Here is a 21,061-nt window from a genome sequence, read left to right on the forward strand (position 1 = left end):
GGGCAATAAAGTGAAACTGTCTGTAAAAAAAAAAAAAGACAACATAATAATCTAGACATATATTCACCTAAAAACATAGTTTCGAAATACCAGGACAAAAACCCGACAGAGTACAAGGAGAAATCAAAAAATACACAACATCTTTCTCACAATAATCAATACAATAATTAGACTGGAATCAGGCAAGATAAAAAGATAAAAAATATTTGAACAACACTTGCAAGCAACTTGACTTTGTATTTTTAGAATAATATTCACAAAACTATAGAATGCATATTCTTCTCAAGTGCACACAGACTACACAGCAAGATAAACCATATTCCAGACCATGAAATCTATCTCAATCAATTCATGTAGATAGAAGCCATTAAGAGTATGGGTGACTCCGGACAAAACTATTAGTAAGTAGGAGAACTAGGTATTGGCTCAGAAGACTGATTGCAGTAGCCAGGACCACTTTAACATACTCTCCGCAAATGGGTAACTTTGCCAATTTGTGGGAAGATGTTCTTTTGTTCAGGGATTTATTGGTCAAAGTATATATGCAGCAGAACGCAGACATGCAGAAATAACTCATCCCTATTTAATAAGTAGTAAAAGGGAAAATGAATTTTACCCCCTATCCATACCCTATTTTTCTTCACTGAAGTTTTCTATGTAGAATAGCTTCTCTGGTTTTAAACTTCATCTCTGGGGTACTTGGCAACCTACAGCAAACAGCCAAATGTGAAAGTTAAATCATAGCATGTCATTTTTCTCCATTCTATTCAGATTTCTTAGCTCATAGCTACGACGATTGCCACACGCGGCAAGTTACTTAGTATCTGTGCCTTCATTTTCTCACCTATAAATGAAAGGCTGTTGTTGATTTCATTATTTCATTACTTGTCCAAAAAGTCACTTCAAGATTTTAAAAGTTTACAAAGAATACATGGCATCCCTAGTTTTCTGGGAATTAAAACTTTAATGCTTTACTGGCTAAATTTAGACTTTGAGCTAAAATAATTCTCAAACATAAATTCCTTAAATTCAGCAGATGTTTACCAAGTGCTTAAAATGTCTAAGCCGGGTCCTCAGTACTGTGGGTACATGAGAGAATAAGGTCAAGCGTAAGTCCTGGAGGAATTAATGCAGTGAGAGCAACTGTATTCCCAAATATTAACACAGTGGGAAGCCTAAAATATGAAAATTTCAGAAACATATTTTGTATTATCTTAAAAGCATGTTAATACTTAGGGATACATTAAACAAATAGGGAGGAAAACCCCAAAACATTTCTGAAAGAAATTGAAGAAAACATAAACAAATAGAGGACTATGTAATGTTCATAGATTGGAAGGCTTAATATTTTTAAGGAAATGATTAACCTCTAAATTGATCTGTGATATCAATGGAATCAAAGTCCAAACCTTTGTAGGCTTCTTTTTTATATAGAAAATTACAATTTGGTTCTAAAATTTATATAAAAATGGAAGGACTTAGAATAGCACAAAATAATTTCAAAAACAGAACAAGGAAGGTGAAAGATTTACACTGTATCATTTCAAGCTTACTGTAAAGTGTAATTAATCCAAGTCGTGCACCACTGACAAAGCATAGACGTAGAGAGAAAAGAAACAGACAGAAAATATAGAAATAGACCCCCAAATATATGCCAAATCAAACTTTGACAAAGGTGACAAAGGTGCCATTTAAGTGTGAAAAAATATTCTTTTTAACAAAGTATGATGAAACAACTGAACATCTAATCAGTTAGGACCATCTGTATGTCATACCCTACACAAAAATTAAATCATAATGTATTATAGAGGAAAACTTAAAGCCAAAACAGTAAAACTTCTAGAAGAAAATACTGGATTGGACTCTTCTTTAAGAATTTTATTAGGTAGAACACATTAGCAAAACCACGAAAATATTCAGTAAACTGGTCTTTTTAAAATGTCTGCTCTTCAAAAAACTCCACTAACTAAAATAAAAGGCAAATCACTAACTGGAAGAAAAATATTTGCTATGCAGACACTTGGTAAAAGAACATATTGTGTAATTACATTCAGATGAAGTTGATTTTTGCACATCAATCTTGTACTTTTGTGACCTTTCTAAATTAAAGTATTTGTTCTAGTAGCTTTTTAGTAGATTTGGTAGTCTTTTCCATGTACACAATCAGGGGACAAGGCCATTTACTTCTTCATTTCTGATCTGTATGTCTTTTATTTCTTTCTCTTCCCTTATTTCACAGGATAGATTTCTAATATAATGTCGAATAGCAGTTGTAAGAATGAATATGCAATTTATTCTTGACTTTACAAGAAAACTATTTTTTCTTAGATTTGCTGTGATTAACAGAAAGTAATGTGGAATTCAAATACACACACACACACACACACACATTTATTTATCCCAATTATTCTTCTGCATTTAAAAGAAATAACCAGAGCTGAAGGGCACTCCCTTTGGCTGCTGGCTGCACTAGCTCTGCACCTACAAAGTAAACCATCAACAGCTTAGCACCTTCCAAGAATGTATGAGTGAGGCCTGGAGCAGTGGCTCTTGCCCCAGATCTTAGCACTCTGGGAGGCTAAGGCTAGAGGATTCCTTGAGCTCAGCAATTTGAGACCAGCCTGAGTAAGAGTGGGACACCATCTCTATTAAAAATAGAGAAGCTAGCCAGGCATGGTGGCATGTGCCTACAGTCCCAGATACTTGTGAGACTGAGGCAGGAGGATCACTTGAACCCAGGAGTTTAATGTTGCTGTGAGCTGGGCTAAAGCCATCGCACTCTAGCCTGGGTGAATGAGTTTCTGTCTCAAAAAAAAATTTTTTTTTGCATGAGTGAGAAAATATCCAAAAGAAAATGAGATTTAAACTGAGTCTTATCAGAAAAATAGAATCAATCATGTGAATTACACAGAGACAGAGAAATTTCAGAAAGATGAAAGAATGATTAAGTGAAATCCCAGAATCATAGGTAAGCATGCAGTGTTTGTATCATTGCCAGTAGTTTCGGTTGATAAATGCATTAGAGGGGCAGCACCTGTGACTCAAGGAGTGGGGTGCCAGCCCCAGATACCAGAGGTGGCGGGTTCAAACCCAGCCCCAGACAAAAACTGCAACAACAAAAAGACGGATGCATTACAGAAGTAGGTGAGAGATGAGTCTAGGGAAGAAAAAAAGAAATTGAGTTGGTATTAAATTGTAATTTTGTCCAGTAGTGAATGGGGAGCTTTTAAATAACTTTTTAAAGAAGATTTTAAGTAGAAAAATAATGTGATAACACTTACAATTTAGAAGCACTCTGCTCACTATTTAGACCAGTCACTTGTAATTATCCAAAAGGGAATAAATTTATAGGAGTGGAAATGATACAATATGAGAAAAGTCCATGGCAGACACTAACATAAGATCTAGTAAGGGCCCCAGATAAGACAGTGTGGTGGACACACATACAGACGGAGTGGAGGGACAGCTACGCCAAGGAGGAAGGGAGGGTAAGGCTTGCTTGTTGGATTGAACGAGAAGGATCCAGGTAGGGCGAACAGGTTTGTCATGAAAGAGCATGAGCTCATCTTTCATAAAATACTTGTATTCAGAATATATAAAGGATACTTATGACTCAGTAATAAGAAATAACCAATAAAAAAGCAGGGAGAGCAGCGCTGTAGCCACCAGGGTACCTCACATTGGAAAATTGTGAAACAGAGAAAGAAGATGAAGGAAAAAAGATCCTGTAAGGATCCAATCCAAAAAGGCTCAGACCCTAGTGAAAAGGTAAGGGGGGACCCAGCTTACCCTTCCATGAGTCTTCAACGACAAGTGGGTGACTAAGTTTCTTGGAGCTTTTTCTATCCCCCAAAGCCCAGGCAAACTTCTGTGATCCTGTGGAGGCTTTAGGAAGTTGGCTGCATTCTCAGTTCTTGGGTGTGCTCCTGGCTGAAGAATGGCCAGATCCACCAAAAGCAAGGCAAGCATGAAAGAACGAGAAAGAGAGAAATGGCTTACAGAGCAAGAGCAAGATCTAAGTGTACAGAACAGGATATGTTGGCCATAGACAAGGAGCAGGCCCCTTGCTGTGGCAAAAAGGCTCTGCTAACAGTCTGAGGTCCTGTTTAATATTGTCTGGATTGGACCCTCCTCATGGTTCAGGCATCACTGTGGAATCGTTCTGATAGACAGTTAATGACACGATAGCTGTGTGGATTTAGGTCATTTTCCAAAACTTATTGCGCACGGGCTGCCTAGCCTTCAGGATGGGGGATTCCTTGCATTCTTTTGTAGATACTCAGGGATTCCTCCTTCCCCTAAGTGTGGCAGTTGCTCAGAATAGGATTAAGGTAGAGCAGCACAAAGACAACCTGCCCTTGTCCTCCTTTCTCCATGTGAGCAATCACTTGAAGCACCATCAAGACAGAGCACCTATTTCTCCCTTAGGAGAGTTTTGGAGGTGCCTTTCCATCTACCTAACAATCCCAGAGTTTGGACAGTTCCCTTCCAAGGATAGTGTCACGTGGGGCTGGATAGTTGGCTTTCTTCCATTGAGATGCTTTCTTCCTTGCCCCTCCCCCACTCACTCCTACCAGGAAAGCAGTTTGAACCAAGACTTTGGTGACCCCACCCATATTTCCTCAGTGTGTGTGTGCTACAGACTGAGGTTTCTATGGAGAGTAGGACCCATGCTTTTTCCTTTGGGGATCTGCAGTGGACCTGTATGGCCCAATTTGGGAGCTCTTTGCCTACAGGCGTTTTGCAGAGTTGCATGCAAACAAGCCAGATCCTGTTCCACCTAGATTCTGCAGGACATTGGGTAGGTGTGGTCTACGAGCTGGACTTGGGTAGCAAGACAGCCTACCTGGTCAGGAGAATACTGTGGGGTTCTGAGACACAACAAGCTGAGAGAGCACCCATCCTCCCCCAGGAAAACCACACTGTTGGATCAGGATGGTCCTAAGGCTAGGAAGAGCCACCCCTGGGAGCCCATAGTAATTCAGGTCCTCAGGCTGACAGGGAGCTATCTACCCTCTCCTATCCATTCCAACCAGGAGAGCAGTTTAAACTGAGCATTTGGTGAGGAGCTGCCTCTGTCCAGAGAATGGGGCCCATTAATCTTCCCTTGAGGATTTTTAGTGGGCCCAGGGTACCCAATTTGGGACCTTGGTGCCTACCAGAATTTCATGGAGATGCACACTAGTGGGCCAGACATATAGGCCAAGGGGAGGTTTTGATGCAGGGTTCCCCATTTTCTAGGCCCGAGTGAGCTCAGAAATCAGTCTCATCACAGATCCCTATCTCTAGGCATAAAAAGGCCACTCTTTCTGGGAGGTTCCTCTTTAAGGAGGGAGCATGCACCCTAGTTCCTTGCCTGGGCCAAAAACTGCAAGTATCACATTCCTGTGCTAATTTTAGGATTATTTTATGCCCATAGATCTCTGGCAAATTATAACACACTTCCTCAAGAACGCCCAGCCTGCAGAATAGGAGAAGCAGCATTTAAACCCCTTAGACTAAAGATTAGGGGGGCTTCCCATTTGGGTTCTCCCCCTCCACTGTTGGAGGTTCTGTTTCCCCTCTTTTGCTTATCAATTTTTCCATCAGTAAATGCTATCTTGTTGCTTATCCACATGGTCTGTGGTTTCATTCTTTGAACCTAGAGACCAAGGCCTTGTCATAGTGAGAAATTCTGGCAGCAGTTAAAAAGCTGAACAGTCAGACTGCGGATCTCAGAATGGCCAGTTTCCACAAGCCACTTCCTTCCCTCCCTGATGGCTTTCCTTAGAAGCTGGGAGCAGACCTGTGAACTCTGCTAAAACCTTACCAGCTGCTGTTGAGCCTAAGGGCAGGCTCACGCCACCCAGCCACACTCCCCAACTTGCCTCTCTGCTGTGGCAGAGAATTAGGACTCACCTGGAAGTTCTAGGGCCCCACCCAGCACCTGGAACATCTAAGTGCTCCTCTTGAGGGACTAGAGCTGGTCACAGGTCTCAAAAACACTAGAGCTTGTTCCTGCCAACAAGCTCCACCTACTGACAAGAGGTGAATTTGCACAGCCCTTTTCAGTGGTTACTGATTCAATAAGGAGAGTGTGGTCAATTCTTACCCACACCACCACCTACTTACTATCTCAGAAATTAAGCTGGGCATGCCAATAAAATTCACACTGCCAGGAAGACCATAAGAGATTGTCATGCTATGTATTGAAGAACGAAACGGAATTTTTCATTCCGGAAATGAAAAATTCATTTAAAGAAACACAGTGGAAAGTTTTAAGAATAAACTAGACCAGGCAGAAGAAATAACCTCAGAGCTTGAAGACAGCCCATTTGAGTTAACTTTTTAGTCACAAATAATGAACAGACAATTAAAAATGAGCAAAGCCTACAAGAAATACAGGATTACATAAACTGGCCAAATATAAGACTCAGAGGCATCCCTGAGGGTGAAGAAATCAACGATTCTCATTGATTGATAGAATTGATATGTGGGATTCTGTTCATTCTGTTGGGTACTACCTATTCCTTTGCCTTACCTCTTTTTTTTTATTGTTAAATCATAGCTGTGTACATTAGTGCAATCAAGGGGTACAACGTGCTGGTTACATATGCAATCTGAAATATTCTCATCAAACTGTTCAACGTAGCCTTCATGGCATTTTCTTAGTTATCGTATGTAGACATTTGTATTCTGCCTTTAGTAAGTTTCACCTGTACCCATCCTAAGATGCACCGTAGGTGTGGCCCCACCCAGTATCCTCCCTCCACCCTAACCTCCCCCTTCCCTTCCCCTTCCTTGGCCCTGCCTTATCTCTTGTACTATTGTATTATATGAGCTCTAAGGTTTAGCTGCTGGGTCATTTTATACTAAAAATCCTATTTGGAATAATTGGCCAAGAGAAAGAAATTAAGAGTATCCAGATCAGAAAAAAGGAGGGCAAACTATTATTTTCTGCTGATGATAAAATCTTACAGTGAGGAAACCCCATAGATTCCATTTACACTCCTAAGTATTTACCCAATTACACTCCTAGATATTTAACCACGAGAAATGAAAACATATATCCAAAAAAAGGCCTAAACATGAATGTTCACAGTAGATTTATTCATGATAGCCCCAAACAGGAAACAACCCAACTGTTCAACAAGTGAATGGATGAAAAAATTGTGTTATGTTAATAGAATAGAATTGTACCCAGAAATATAAAAGAACAAGCTGCTCACTCTTCTAACAACATGGTTGAATGTCAAAAACAGTATGCTAAGGCAAAGAAGTCAGACATGGAAAAAAATTACATTTTGACATTTGAGTTTTGAAGTAACTGTGTCAAATACAAGTGAATACATCAGAAAGCAGCTGGACATTAGGGCCTGCGTTTTAGAGAAGTCTGGAGCAAATGCGCAGTTTGGAAGTCACCAGACTGTTGAAGACAAGAGTAAATGAAATCATCAAAGAGGAGTGATTAGGAGGTCAGGAGAGCCAAAACCAGAAACCTGGGTAAATATTAGCAACTTAGGGATACACAGAAAAAGAAAAATATGAGAAGAGCACAGAGAAAGAGGAAAGGTGGTAGGAGGAGACCAGAAGAAAATGATATTCCGGAAATAAAGGAAAACAATCCAGAAGGGGATTTTCTATTGTAAAGGCCTTAAAGGGACCAAGAAAGAAAAGGGTAAGTGTTGTTTTCACTGAACTACTATAAAGTCATTAAAGAGTGCAGAGAAGCAGTGTGAGAGGGAGAGTGAGACCAAAAGTTCTATTGCAATGGCTCAAGGAGTGACTAGGCAGAGAGGAGATGGGGGCAGAGAACGGACCCTATTCCTACAAAAGTTCACCTTGGAAGGGAAAGAAGAAATGCGAAGTCTATGTGCTTCTTAATAGCATCTTTCCTAGATTGTAAATTTTTGGTATTTTATAAATACTTCACAGAGACTAGATTCTCAGTAAGATGTTTATGACAGCACCCATATATTTCTGATAAAGGAAAAGCTGACATAAAGGAAAGTGCATTTTATGAACCAGTTCCCGTGTTAGTAAAGGAAAAGATTCAGATTGCAGTATACAATTGAAGAGTGCTTTGCAAATTCTTGCTTTGCTCTGTACAGGGAACCTAGGCTGTATTTCCCCATTCCGGTTCACTTCTATCTTACATGATTGTGTCACCTTGTATTTCTCCATTAAAAAAATAAAAGGCAAACTCAGCAGTTCCTTTTTCTTAAACTGCTTCAGTAACCAGCAGTTGCCACATTAAAAGCTTTAACTGCAAGACTATAAAAATAGTCTAATGCTCCCTAGCAAGTAACTACATTTGAGCCAATTCTCTTTTCAAGGACGTAGCAAGGTCAAATCAAATAGCCGGAGAAGGATGGGCTAGGAGAGAGAAGGGAAAGCCAGTTGACATTCAAAGGGCAAAAGTACATTGTGCTTGGAATGCTTTGTGTAAATGTTAAACAGTGCCCACACATAACCACCTGCTTCTTGTTTAGAAGGGTTCAAATGAACAATTTCAAGCACAATTGAGTAACACTCAAAAGAGAATCAAGTGTAATTTCCTAAGTTGCTGAAGCAAGGGTTCTTCTAAGAAATTGCCATTAGTGTGTCTCAACCTGATTTGATTAAATTTGAAATTTAATGCACACAGTTCTGTGGCACCTAGAAATTTCTTCATGCAAAGATGGAATTACAAACTAGACCTTTATAAATGATTGTGTATGTGTGTATTTTTTTAATTCTCCGGGTCATATTGTAATAAACTAAATTATTTATTTATTTATTTATATTTTTTTAGAGACAGAGTCTCACTTTGTCACCCTTGGTAGAGTGCTGTGGCATCACAGGTCACAGCAACCTCCAGCTCTTGGACTTAGGTGATTCTCCTGCCTCAGCCTCCTGAGTAGCTGGGACTACAGGCACCTGCCACAAAGCTCAGCTATCTTTTTGTTGTTGTTGTTGCAGTCGGCCAGGGCCAGGTTCGAACCTGCCACCCTCGGTATATGGGGCCGGTAAGATAATAATCTTTATCATTATATTAAAGATAAAATGTTCATTTTTTTCTATCCCTTATGACAATATTTTGCTTTATTTTTAAGACACTTTAAAAAGTAGTGGGGGGAAACACGACATAAGACATCAACATACATCACACTAATTGTATAGCTCACCTTGAAATTTATCACCTGTCTGCTAATCCTTAAGTATTTATCAAGTGGTTAAAAGGGGTATGGTAGAATCCTCAGGGTACTTTGATAAATCTCTTAAGAAGGTATTTCTTTTACTGCCTTTACGAATTACCAACTTTACGTGATCACTGCTCTTGAAAACTTTCAGAGTCTCCCTCAGTGACAGGATCAAGTTTAAACACTATGATTTGATCCTTACATGCACCCTCCCGTCCAGCTCTGTGGGTTATTACCAGGAGCATTCCTACTTTCATCATGGACATTTTTCTACCAAAGACCTCCCTTCTTTATGTTCTACTCATACAAATATTCCCCATTCTACAAGCCTCAATACATCAATCTCCTTGACTCTTCCAAGTTAGTTGATACTTGATTTCAGTGTCTTCATTAACAAATAATATTTGTACCCATACTAGACCTTAGGCCTGAATAATTGTTTTCTTTATAATATCCCTATATAATTTATCTTCTTTTGTTGTTGTTGTTTTGTTTGTTTATTTTTTGAGACTGTTGCTGCTTTGGGCTAAAGTGCCATGGCATCAGCTCACAGTGACCTCAAATTCCTGGGTTCAAGCATCCTCCTGCTTCAGCTTCCCAAGTAGCTGAGATAACAGGTGCCCACCACAAGGCCTAATTTTGACTAATTTTCTATTTTTTGTAGACACAAAGTCTTTCCTTGCTCAGGCTGATCTCGAGCTCTTGAGCTCAAGCAATCCTTCCACCTCAGCCTCCTAGTGTGCTAGGATTGTAGGTGTGAGCCACTGCACCTGGCCTATATTACTATCTTCTAAGATCAGATAACTTTCTTTGTGTGTGCCTTGTCTTCCTAAATAGATTATTTTCTTAATGCATAAGTTTATTATTTTAATAATTATAATGATGGTTATGATACTATGTACTTATCAGAAATGTTTGATAATGACTTGTTGACTAATATTTGAAGGGAAAAGTATATTAACCTATTTTAATGATAAAAGTGATTGTAATTATAAGTTGTTAGATACAGCATTAAAAACACCAAAACTCCCTATTGGAAAAACGTTTCTAATGAATAGATATTAAAGAAACTATTCAAATCAAGTTTGTAATAACTCCTTAATCTCAACATATGCCTAATTTCCCATAAAAGTCATGGAGCAATTCTTGAAAATCTCACTTCCAGAACACTCCGTGAACAGCTTAGATTATTGATTCCCCAATCTCCAAGGATTTATCCGGATTGAAAAAAGTAACTATCCAATTTTAAGTTCACACTTTAGGTAAACTATTTAATCAATGTTAATATTCACCAGTGTTTGCACACATTAGTGTTTAAAAATTAAAATACTGAAGACTGGGTGTGGTGGCTCATGCCTGTAATCCTAGCACTCTGGAAGGACAAGGTGGGTGGATCGCCTGACCTCAGGAGTTCGAGATCATCCTGAACAAGAGCAAGACCCCATCTCTACTAAAAATAGAAAAAAACTGAGTGTTTAGGGCGGGCACCAGTAGCCCCAGCTATCAGGGAAGTTGAGGTAATGTTGTACGCATTTGCCACCTGTAAGAAAGACTCGGCCCCACTTCAGGTATAAATCAGTTGGTTATTTATTACACCTGTACAGGTGGCCAGCCGCCCAAAGGCAAATGATCCTGAAGAGAAAAGCAGGCTGTCTTTTATACCTTTTTTGTGCTATGTTGGCAGGCAAGCTGGCAACCACAGAAGCAGAACATGGCGGTTGGTTAGCTCAGGGGTGGGGTTACAGAGTTGGCTTGGGGTGGGGCTACAGCATGGAGGTTGGCATGAGGGTGGAGTTACAGCGAGTCAGGAGGTTTGGCACTAGTTACAGTGAGTCAGGGGGTTACATCATGGCAGCTGGCATGGGGACAAACTTGGCTTGGGAAATTTTGCTTGAGTGAGCTTTCCAGCATTGTTTAGCCATTGCTAGAGGGTTGGGGTAAGTTCTACCATGGTTTTACCTATTGCTAGGGAGTTCTTGGGAACTCAGAGAACTTCCTTGTTCTATTCTGAAACCTGTTTGAGGAATTAACCCAAGGGGTAGGGGGTTGAGACATGTGGGGACTCAGGCTGAGACAGGGGCCTTTAGGGGTCCCTTTGCTGGGTATGACAGCAAGAGAATCACTTTGCACCCAAGACTTTGAGGTTTCTGTGAGCTATGATGCCACAGAACTCTACTAAGGGTGACAAAGTGAGACCCTGTCTCAAAAAAAAAAAAAATTAAAATGCTGAAATTCCATATCACAAGTGAGGAAGAAAAACCTATGCTACTGCTGCTGAGACTAGGACATTTATTTTATTTCCTGCATGGGTTTCACAATCCACATTTATGCAAGATACATGCATAAATATTTTGCCTTTTTCTACAACTCCAAAAAGAAGCTAATGATGAAAGCCAGTTGAGGGGCTGACTTAATGATAATCAAGAACATTTGGCTTGTGAATCTGGCCAGTACCAACTTAATGCAAGATAATCAGTACACTTACTATTAAAACTTCTCCCAAAGTGGAAAAAAAAATAGAGAAACAAAAGAACTTAAGAATCTATACCAAAAGTAAAACCAGTACAGTGTTTTGCCTCTCTCATGGTAAGTCCCAGAAAACAATTTTACAGAATTTATATTTAGAAATATAAACCAAACACCTCATCTAATGTTTAGCCAAGAATTAGGATAAACTGTTCTTGATGGAGTTATAAGCGCAGTATTAAGGTTTATTACAGATATGGGGGAAGTAAGTGGGTAAGGAGTTTCATAGAGTATTTTTCACTATCCAAAACAATATATTACTCTTAATGAATGTTTTTAAACTACATCTTCAAACATTACATAACCCCTAATTCCAGTGCTCAAGGATTTACTCATTGTGATGCAATATACTATTAGATGTAAGATACACTATAATGCCAATTAATGCTAAGCGCCATAAAGAAAAATAAAACAGGCTAAGTGAGTAGTGAATGACAAAGGGTGTTGCTTTGGAAAGGGGGGCAAGAAAGGCTCATTTGGGACAATAGCATTCTAACAGAGAACTGCATTATATAAATATCTGAAGGAACGGCAGGCATTCCCAGCAGAGAGAATAGCCAGGACGAAGCCCTTGGGACAGGCATGTGTTTGGCACGTTCAAGAAGCAACAGGAGGTGGCGCCTGTAGCTCAAGGAGTAGGGCGCCAGTCCCATATGCCAGAGGTGGCGGGTTCAAACCCAGCCCAGCCCTGGCCAATAACCACAAAAAAAAAAAAAAAAAAAAAGACTGTGAAAAGAAAAAAAAAAAAAGCAGCAGCAGGAAGTCCGAGTCTGGAGAAGAGTTGGAAATGGAGATGGGGATACTGGAAATGAAGTTAAACAGGCATCAGGTTCCACGTCCTAAAATGGCTTGTAGACCATGTGAGTGTTTATGATTTTATTTTAAGTGTAATGGAAGCCATAGAAGGCTTGAGAGCAGGTCAGTCCAGTAGTTTTTCAGTAAATGCCTAAAGAAGTGCAACCAACAGTTGTTCTGCTAGAAAAATAAAAGCGAAACCTATTGTCTTGAGTAGCATGCAGAGAAGTGACTGCTGAAGAAGGGTTCCTTCCAGCTCTGAAATTTTAGAATCCTGTAACTCCCAGGTAGGAAGGAAGTAAAATTCCGTTACCCACTGCCGCCAGCAATTTGCATACAAATATAGACACCATTTAACAATAATAGAACATAATTGTATAGAAACCAAAATATGGCACATTCTCTTTTATTTAAAATAGAGCTCTATATGCTTCACAAAAACAAGTTCAAGAAATGCTTAATTTATTATCTTTGCTACTTTACAAAACAATACATTTTCAGAAAATGCATACATAAAAATATAACATTTAGGCAGATAAATATTTACATTTGAAGACAGATGAAAGTTATGCAATAATATTAAAAAGCTTTAAAATAAATAATTTTTAAGACTTGCTGTTGGTAAAATTAAACATTTTGGTATAAAGGATTATCATTGACTTTTTACTAAATCCTAAAATACTATCATTTTAAAATAAAATATGTATTTATATATTACTATAAAAATGCATATTTTCACAGACTAGAAATCAATGAAACATCTGAATATCACTCATTTCTCAGAAACTGGAATTCTATTCCCCTTCCACCATTAAATTGCAACTACTAAAATCCTCATCTTCATATTTTGATACAATTTGTTATCTAATTCTCCTTTTTTTAAAACCTAATTTGCTTTTTCATATTTCTTATATACATTCATTTGGGCCTGAATGTTGAAAAGCAGTATCTTTTTAACATACTTAAGAGTATTAGCTAGCTTACAAAAAAGTCTTTACAACGGTGATTCTTTTCACAGTAGTTCAAGAGTTCAAGGCATGTTTTGCAATGTCAAAATGCAATGGTTTTGACATTTGTAATATGTTCTTAGGTGTAAGAAGAGTCACGCTACCAAAAGAAAAGTATAATTAGTATTAGTACTTTGAAAGTCAATCCAAAATTCCTCTTTTGAGATCTGAATATAATTTTCTGTTTTTAGGGCATTTTAAGACCTTAAACACAGATCAAGTTTGAATAGTCTTCACCAGTCAAGGATCAGAAGAGTACATGAGTTTGATACTAGTCATTGTGAAAATGAACTAGAATTTAATATTTTGGCTCAGATGCCTTCACTTTGTATAAAGAGAGAAGAGCTGGATCTTTAAAAATATATCATTACTATTACGTAGCCTGTGAAGGAAATATATTATTGGTATTGATACGATATCGGTAAATGTCATTCTATTGCATTTGTTTGACAGAATTTAGGAAAGTAATCCTCTCTTTATAAGCAAAGTCAATAAATAGCTTCATGCATGGAAGGAAAACTCTGTGAGGATATCAAATTTAGGGTCCACGGGTTTTGCTACAGATTGTGTGGAAAAATTAAATCAACAGCACAAACATACAACCTTTCTTCTTTTGGGAATGCCAACATGAAAAGCTAAAGCATTTTTCTTCTAAATTCTCTATTTAATTTGCAGATTTCTGAGACTATTTTGAGTTTTCAAATTTCCCTTTCTGATGGTGTATAAACTGGGCCATTATCTGAAGATATGTAAGCATGTAAGGTGCTTTACTCCAAAATATATATAAAATTTTGTCTAGATAGAGGAGCAGATTGCAGTTTGAATTTTAGCCCTGAACTGCCCTTCCCTGGGAATATTTAGGTAGAGCACAACAAGCCCAACTGGATGTGGTGACAGCAGGTGTAAGGTTAATTAATTTCCTAATGCACTCAGATTCACGGTGGCCCTATCAACATTCAGATTTATGTAGCCCATAGTAAAAATTTTGCAGTTAAAACTTCTAGGTCTAGAGGGAAAACCTCTTATAGGATAACATGGACCAATGATCAGGAAATACAGTCACACTTAAAAATATTAAAATCCAAGATGAGATAGAGACCATATTTTCCCAAGCACTGTGGTCATCTACAACTGAAATAGAAAAATATGTCCTGATGGTACTTAATAAGGGAGATTTTAAATGGGGACTATTACCTAATTTCAATATATTATATTCCACAAGGATTTAGTTTAAAAAGATGACAAAAGTAAAACAAAGCAAAGGTATAAAATAACAAAAAGAAATTTAGCAATCACAGTATGGGATATATGGTTCATATTGTCTTTCCAAATCACTGTCTCTCAAGTGGAAGCTAGTATTAAAGCAAAAGTAGACATTCTTTGTAGATTACCTAAAAGCTAAACTATAACCAGACAGCTAGTCTTTTTAAGGTTTAAAAGAAAGTCACCTCTGCCATTCCAAATCCCCTTTTTAGGATGTCAAGTGAAGAATTACTAGAGAAGTCAAGAAGTGAGACCTTTTATATTGAGGTGGAGAAATTAAATTCTCCTTAAGTAGTTCAGTCCATAGAAATTCAGATAGGGGTACAATATAACTAAAGAAAGAAAGGACTTGGAGAGTGATTTGGGATTGATGAAATAGGACAAACAGATTTTTAATGCTGTGAAAGAAGATAAAAACTGAAAATAAACTAATGAGAAACTAATAAAAGAACAAAAAAGTCAGATAATACATCACTAGATACAATCCCAGATTCAACTACCAGATCATCTGTCATTCCCCGTTCCAATGCAAAAAGAGAAAGCACAATTCTTACAGAAAGAGGGGAGGACATCATGAAACTTCTTGAATCATTACTTGAACCAACAAATACTATCCTTTCACAGTTCAAAATGTTACTCCTCAATTTTATCAGCACCCCAATGGTAGCCCACTTAGTTTTACACCTGTATTGTACCTCTTTCTTAGCCTATTTTAAATTTTCTCACTGCCTTCACCCTGAGCAAGCAAATAATTTTGGTAGAAATACAAAGAGAAGTGGGATTTGATCATCGCCAAGTGGCACATATGTTAATGTCCATTCAAGGCAGGTTTGGATGAATGCTAATTTATTTTTTAATTAATAAGAGTTGGGGATATGGGAAGGCACAATGCTGGATGTCACCACTGGGTTTTCATATCAGTTCTGCTAATACATAGAAGTCATTTAATCTCTGATCCTTAGTTTCTTCATCCATAAAATATCGGAATCAAGTTGCAAAATGTCTTACATTCTTCCTAAGTCCTAAATCTGATTTTCGTTTTGACACATCTGAAATAATTTAGACCACTAAGGAATTCCCTTTCACTAGAAGGCTATATTCCAGAATGATTAAGTAACAGTTACTTTTTTTTTTTTCAATTAGATACTAACCAGAGTTTTAGATGACAGTGAGGGAATACTAAAACAATTTTTAAAAGGTGAGAAAAATAATGAAACATAAAGTAAGAGTATACAGAAAAAAAGAAAATCAGATATGTGAATATTTGCATTAAAACACTTTTTTAAATGCCTATGCTATAAAAATTCTACTTAATATCAAAATTTTAATGAAAACTTTACGGTCCAACCTAGTTTTTTGTTGTTTATAAGAAGCTCTAAAGTTCAAAGGGATTATTCTCTTCACTAGAGAATAAAGTCCAGGTAGGCAGTAGCATATGGATCTAGAACAAAGCAGGGTCAAACACAGAAGTGGTATGTTTCATGAGAGAAAAAGTGTTTAGAGTATCTTTGAAAACCATGATGGCACCATTTTATGATACCAGTACTAAACATTTCTAAGTAGAATGTAATCTACTTAGATTATATTAATTTATTATATAAATAAACATTAATAAACATCTGCCAATGTTTATTCTTTTGTAACTATTACTTAATTTCTTAGTGGAAAATAAAATCTCCACATTGAGATAATTTTTTTTAATCAGACACATTTCCAAATTTATTTTAATCAATCAAAAACTATCCCCTCACAAAGTCGTTCACTCCAATTTTGTATATAATGACAAATGTCCTGGCCCTGCTTTCAGGTTATCTGCTAAGTAGATACCCTGGTACTTTTGCGTAGTCTCCAAGATAGCCCTGAGTTTTCTCTGCCCCAGTAACTCGCATGGTGGCAAAATTCCAGGATAACAGAAGTAGTTTTGTTTTGTTTTTGTTGAGTGATTCTACAATAGTAGAAGTACTCAAATCATAAATTATTGTAGGATTTTGAACCTAATGAATCTATTGTAGATTTTCATTTTTAAATAAAAGCTGATCTTGAATTTTTCAGACACTGCAACCAGGTTACTATTTTCATACAATCATGGAAATTTAAAATGCAAAGTTAATTGAAAGTATAACGATGAAAAGCAAGTGCTATGCCTAAAATAGTGCACGACAGTCATGTTTCACTTAGCTCTCAAGTCAGAACATAAATTAAGAATTCTAGATGTGACATGCCAAATATTTTAGACATAGAAGAAAGCACACAACAGGATCTGTACCAATTACAAACTTAAACGCATAACTTACAAGGCAACAAGTTCATGCTCAAATATTGACAACAAATAATGTTTCTTTTATTTTCAGCAAGTGATGCTGCATACAAACCCCATCACCCCTTCATACAGTACTGAAAATTCGTAGTAGCATTTTCCCAAGTCTTATATTATGCCCAAATGCCAAAATATCTGAAAGGAGCAAAGAACACTGATACTTTGAGGCTAACCTAAGAAGAATATTTTTCACTCCTAACAAAATTGAAAAGAGTAAATATTGCACAATGGGACTCCATTAAAAACAAATAATATAAAATATAACAGCATAGGTATATACAGAAAATCTGCCTGATACGCTCAACTTCATCCTATTTTTATATGTGAGCATTTTCTATGTATAATCCTGTTGAGAGTTTAGGAAAAATTACAGCTTTTAACATTTTCCTTATCGTTTTTGTTGCTCTACCCCCTTTCCTAAAAAATGTATTTTGTAATTAGAAATATAAGACTATTCCGTTAGGAGTTATGGTTAACCAACACAAGAAAAAGATATACCAAAATTTACAAACGTCAGATTTCTCCAGAGTGAAAGGCGAACCAATAACATATGAAATTATATTTAGACACTCTCAAATAAACTATAAAACATAACAACCAGGAAAATGGAGATAGTAAAACACCTCTCTTAAAAATTAAATAATTATAATGTGAATAAGTATTTCAGGGAATAAAACAGAAAATAGTATTTTCATTTATTTGAGACTGGAGTACAACCACAGTAAATAAATAACCTTGTTCTCAGGTATGCAGAAACAATCTATGACAGATCAAGGTAGCAAGCACAAGCAAGATTATCCATTTTTAAATGAAGTCTTTTAAAAATCCCTTCAATAGGCACTTTTTAAAACCGATGATATATTTAGATTGTCTCTAATATCCAAATAAAGATACTTTCTAAATGTGTTTCAAATTGAAAGTGATTTTCAGACCTATTCTAGAATCCCACTGTCATACAGAACTCAAGACATCCCACTTTGTATTTTATCTGTCAATTTACTTTTTTCCCCCACACACGCACATCCCTATTCCTGTTCCCAAATTAGACTTTAAAATCCCTGAGGGCAGGACCTCTCTATTTTTTTATTCTCCCTCTTGCACCCAATATTGTGGCAAGCAAAATACAGGGTGCTCCAAAATTATTTAAGAAATGAATGGATGCATGAATGAGAATGGACGTGTATGTAAAACTGTCCCTTTTTTTTTGCCTTATTTTCAACTTAGTCAAACAAAGATGGGTTCAGTAACATACTCACATAACAAAATGAAGTATAATCACTAAATCATACTCTATTATGTGAAAATACATAGGTATATCCTTCAGAGAACACTAACTCAAGTTGCACTGTTTAGAACACTTAAACATGGGACAGTGAAAAAGCTTTTCCTCCTCCTAATAAAAGGATTTCACCATGGTGAAATAATTGGAGAAATCCAGTTGTAAAAAATCAAGTAACATTTCTTTACTGTTAACATTTACTTTACTCCTCAAAGTAGTACATTATATGCTAATGTGCAGTACCACTTTTTTTTTTTTGCAGTTTTTGGCCAGGGCTGGGTTTGAACCTGCCACCTCTGGCATATGGGACCGGCACCCTACTCCTTTGAGCCACAAGCACCACCATGTGCAGTATCACTTTTTAAGAACCTATCAAAGAATACTTTTGATCTTGGATTATCTCAGCAGAAGAATAACTCTGCTCTAAGGAACAGAGTTTGGGAAAAAAAAATGTTTTAGAACAATAAAAGATATCATGTTAAATTCCTTCACCAAGGCAGTATTACAGATTTGAAGGGCATGTTTAATGTCCCCACAAATATTCATCCCTCTGTCTCCACAGAAGGAAGAATGAAGGCAAAACTATCATGAGCACGTTTCTGTAATTTTGAAATACCTAGTTATTGTTGCTGATATACTTCGTAGAGTTTGGTTTGTTACACTTCATTGAAGCGTTTTCATTTTTCTCAAAATATGTTCTTGCTTCCTCCTTTTTTTCTGTCCTTTTCTTTCTCAATGTGTATATACAAAAGTAATAGGGAGCTCTGAATTACATCTTAAGATATCTTGACATAATAGATAGTTGGTCTGATTAATCTCTGGAGTTATTTTAAGAATGTTAATACTCATTAACAAATGGGGTAACAGATACTTCTATGAGGAAACTGTCAACAGATATGGTCTAAGGTCTCATGCAGGTGTATTGTGAACCTGCAAAATAATTCTATGACTTTTGAATGACAAAACTACAAATATCACAGTAAAAAATGCTTTTTCGGGCGGCGCCTGTGGCTCAGTCGGTAAGGCGCCGGCCCCATATACTGAGGGTGACGGGTTCAAACCTGGCCCTGGCCAAACTGCAACCAAAAAATAGCCGGGCATTGTGGAGGGCGCCTGTAGTCCCAGCTACTCGGGAGGCTGAGGCCCCTAAGAGAATCGCTTAAACCCAGGAGTTGGAGGTTGCTGTGAGCCGTGTGAGGCCACGGCACTCTACCGAGGGCCATAAAGTTAGACTCTGTCTCTACAGAAAAAAAAAATGCTTTTTCACAGGGAGAGAAGTATTCTAGGAATTGAAAAAAAAGCAGACTAGCTGACTCTATCAGTGTTGATTATCATAAGATTTAGTGCCAGCTCCACCATTAGGTGTGCAACTTTAAGACATTTCTCAGTGTCCCAGCCTATCAGGTGTCTCTTTTATAAATGAGAGGAAGTCACAAGGTCAGTGGCTTTCAAACCACCTGCCCCAGGGATGGCTGCAGCAGTGGATTATGAACAGCATGGGAATAGCGGAGGAGAGACCAAGCAAGTGGGACTGTGACCTTGCTTACATCTTCCACTGAGCAGCTCCACTTTCATGTGTTTTATATTTTAGAATTCAGAGCAATATTTACTATTTTTAAAAGGTCCTGTTAATCTAAAAAGGGAAAGCCATTGATTGCATGACCCAAAGTTCTGTTTAAACATAACATGCTCTAGTTCACATCAATGAATGTATTTTCTTCTTCAGAAAAAAATAGTTTTTATATTTGTTGTCTATTCATTCATGTGTTCTTGGTTCAAGTAAAATAAAACCTTAATGACTTCATTATTTTTATACAGCTTATTTTATGCTTTGTAATGTCGTTCCTTCTCATTAAATGAAAAGATGAATTGATGTGTTGCTTTTCAAAATAAAATTAAACACGACATGGAGACTGGATGAAGTCAACTCCTGCTCATGCTTAGAGTTACCTTTTCACGCTGCCGGTGGGCACTTAAATACTGTACTGCATTATGTTTGAGGTAGAACCAAAAAAGAAAAAGGACAAAACATTCACATAAAGAGGGAAAATGGGAAAGAAAGTTGAAAGAGATTTCTTCTTAACACGATCATCATCATCAGGCTTTGCAGTCTTCTTTGACACAAAGTTGAGAAATAGTCTTCTTAATACGAAGGGCAGTTAGGCGGGCTGCCCCGTTGGCATACCAACACTCACGCATTATTCTTCCCATGACTCGGAGTGCCTTTAAGAAAGAGAAAAATATCAAAGACTTCAGCTACTCGCTGAAAACAAAGTGAAAAAGAAGCGAAAGCACAAACCCAGGAATTGATTCTAAGCTTTTTTTGTATTAAAAGATCTCGCTGTGTTGCCCAGGCTAGAGGGCAGGAGCTATTAATAGGCACAATTATTGCGTACTTCACACTAAACTCCTAGGCTCAAAAAATCCTTCTGTCTCAGCCTCCTGAGTAGCTGAGACTTTAGGCACGTGCCACTGGGCCTGGTATTAATGCTAAACTTTGATGAAGAAATAGTAAATTTAAAATAATAAAAGAAAGAGATTAGAGTCAAACTCCTTCAGAAATCCTATCAAAACACAAACATCAACTTTGTAGACTAACTTAACTGAAAATTCAATGCACTGGTTTCTGGGAATATAGTAGAATAGCTATCTTTTAAAATCCTCTAAGAAAGAACAGGAAAGAGATGAGGGGACATGGGAAAGGTTGGAAATC

The 21,061-nt window shown here is 37.4% G+C and overlaps 1 protein-coding gene across 2 annotated transcripts in view; it reads right to left on the reverse strand.

Annotated features, from left to right (window-relative positions):
• Positions 1-12,877: 12,877 nt before the first annotated feature.
• Positions 12,878-21,061, reverse strand: part of ACVR1C (activin A receptor type 1C) — a 95,968-nt gene continuing 87,784 nt past the window's right edge. For both annotated transcript variants that reach the window (XM_053597725.1, XM_053597724.1), the window contains one exon: positions 12,878-20,571. In XM_053597725.1, coding sequence (XP_053453700.1) covers positions 20,446-20,571 — 126 coding nt within the window. In that variant the 3' untranslated portion in view covers positions 12,878-20,445. The remainder of the gene's footprint in view (positions 20,572-21,061) is intronic.

Source organism: Nycticebus coucang, chromosome 7, assembly GCF_027406575.1.
Source record: "Nycticebus coucang isolate mNycCou1 chromosome 7, mNycCou1.pri, whole genome shotgun sequence".
Lineage (NCBI taxonomy): Eukaryota > Metazoa > Chordata > Mammalia > Primates > Lorisidae > Nycticebus > Nycticebus coucang.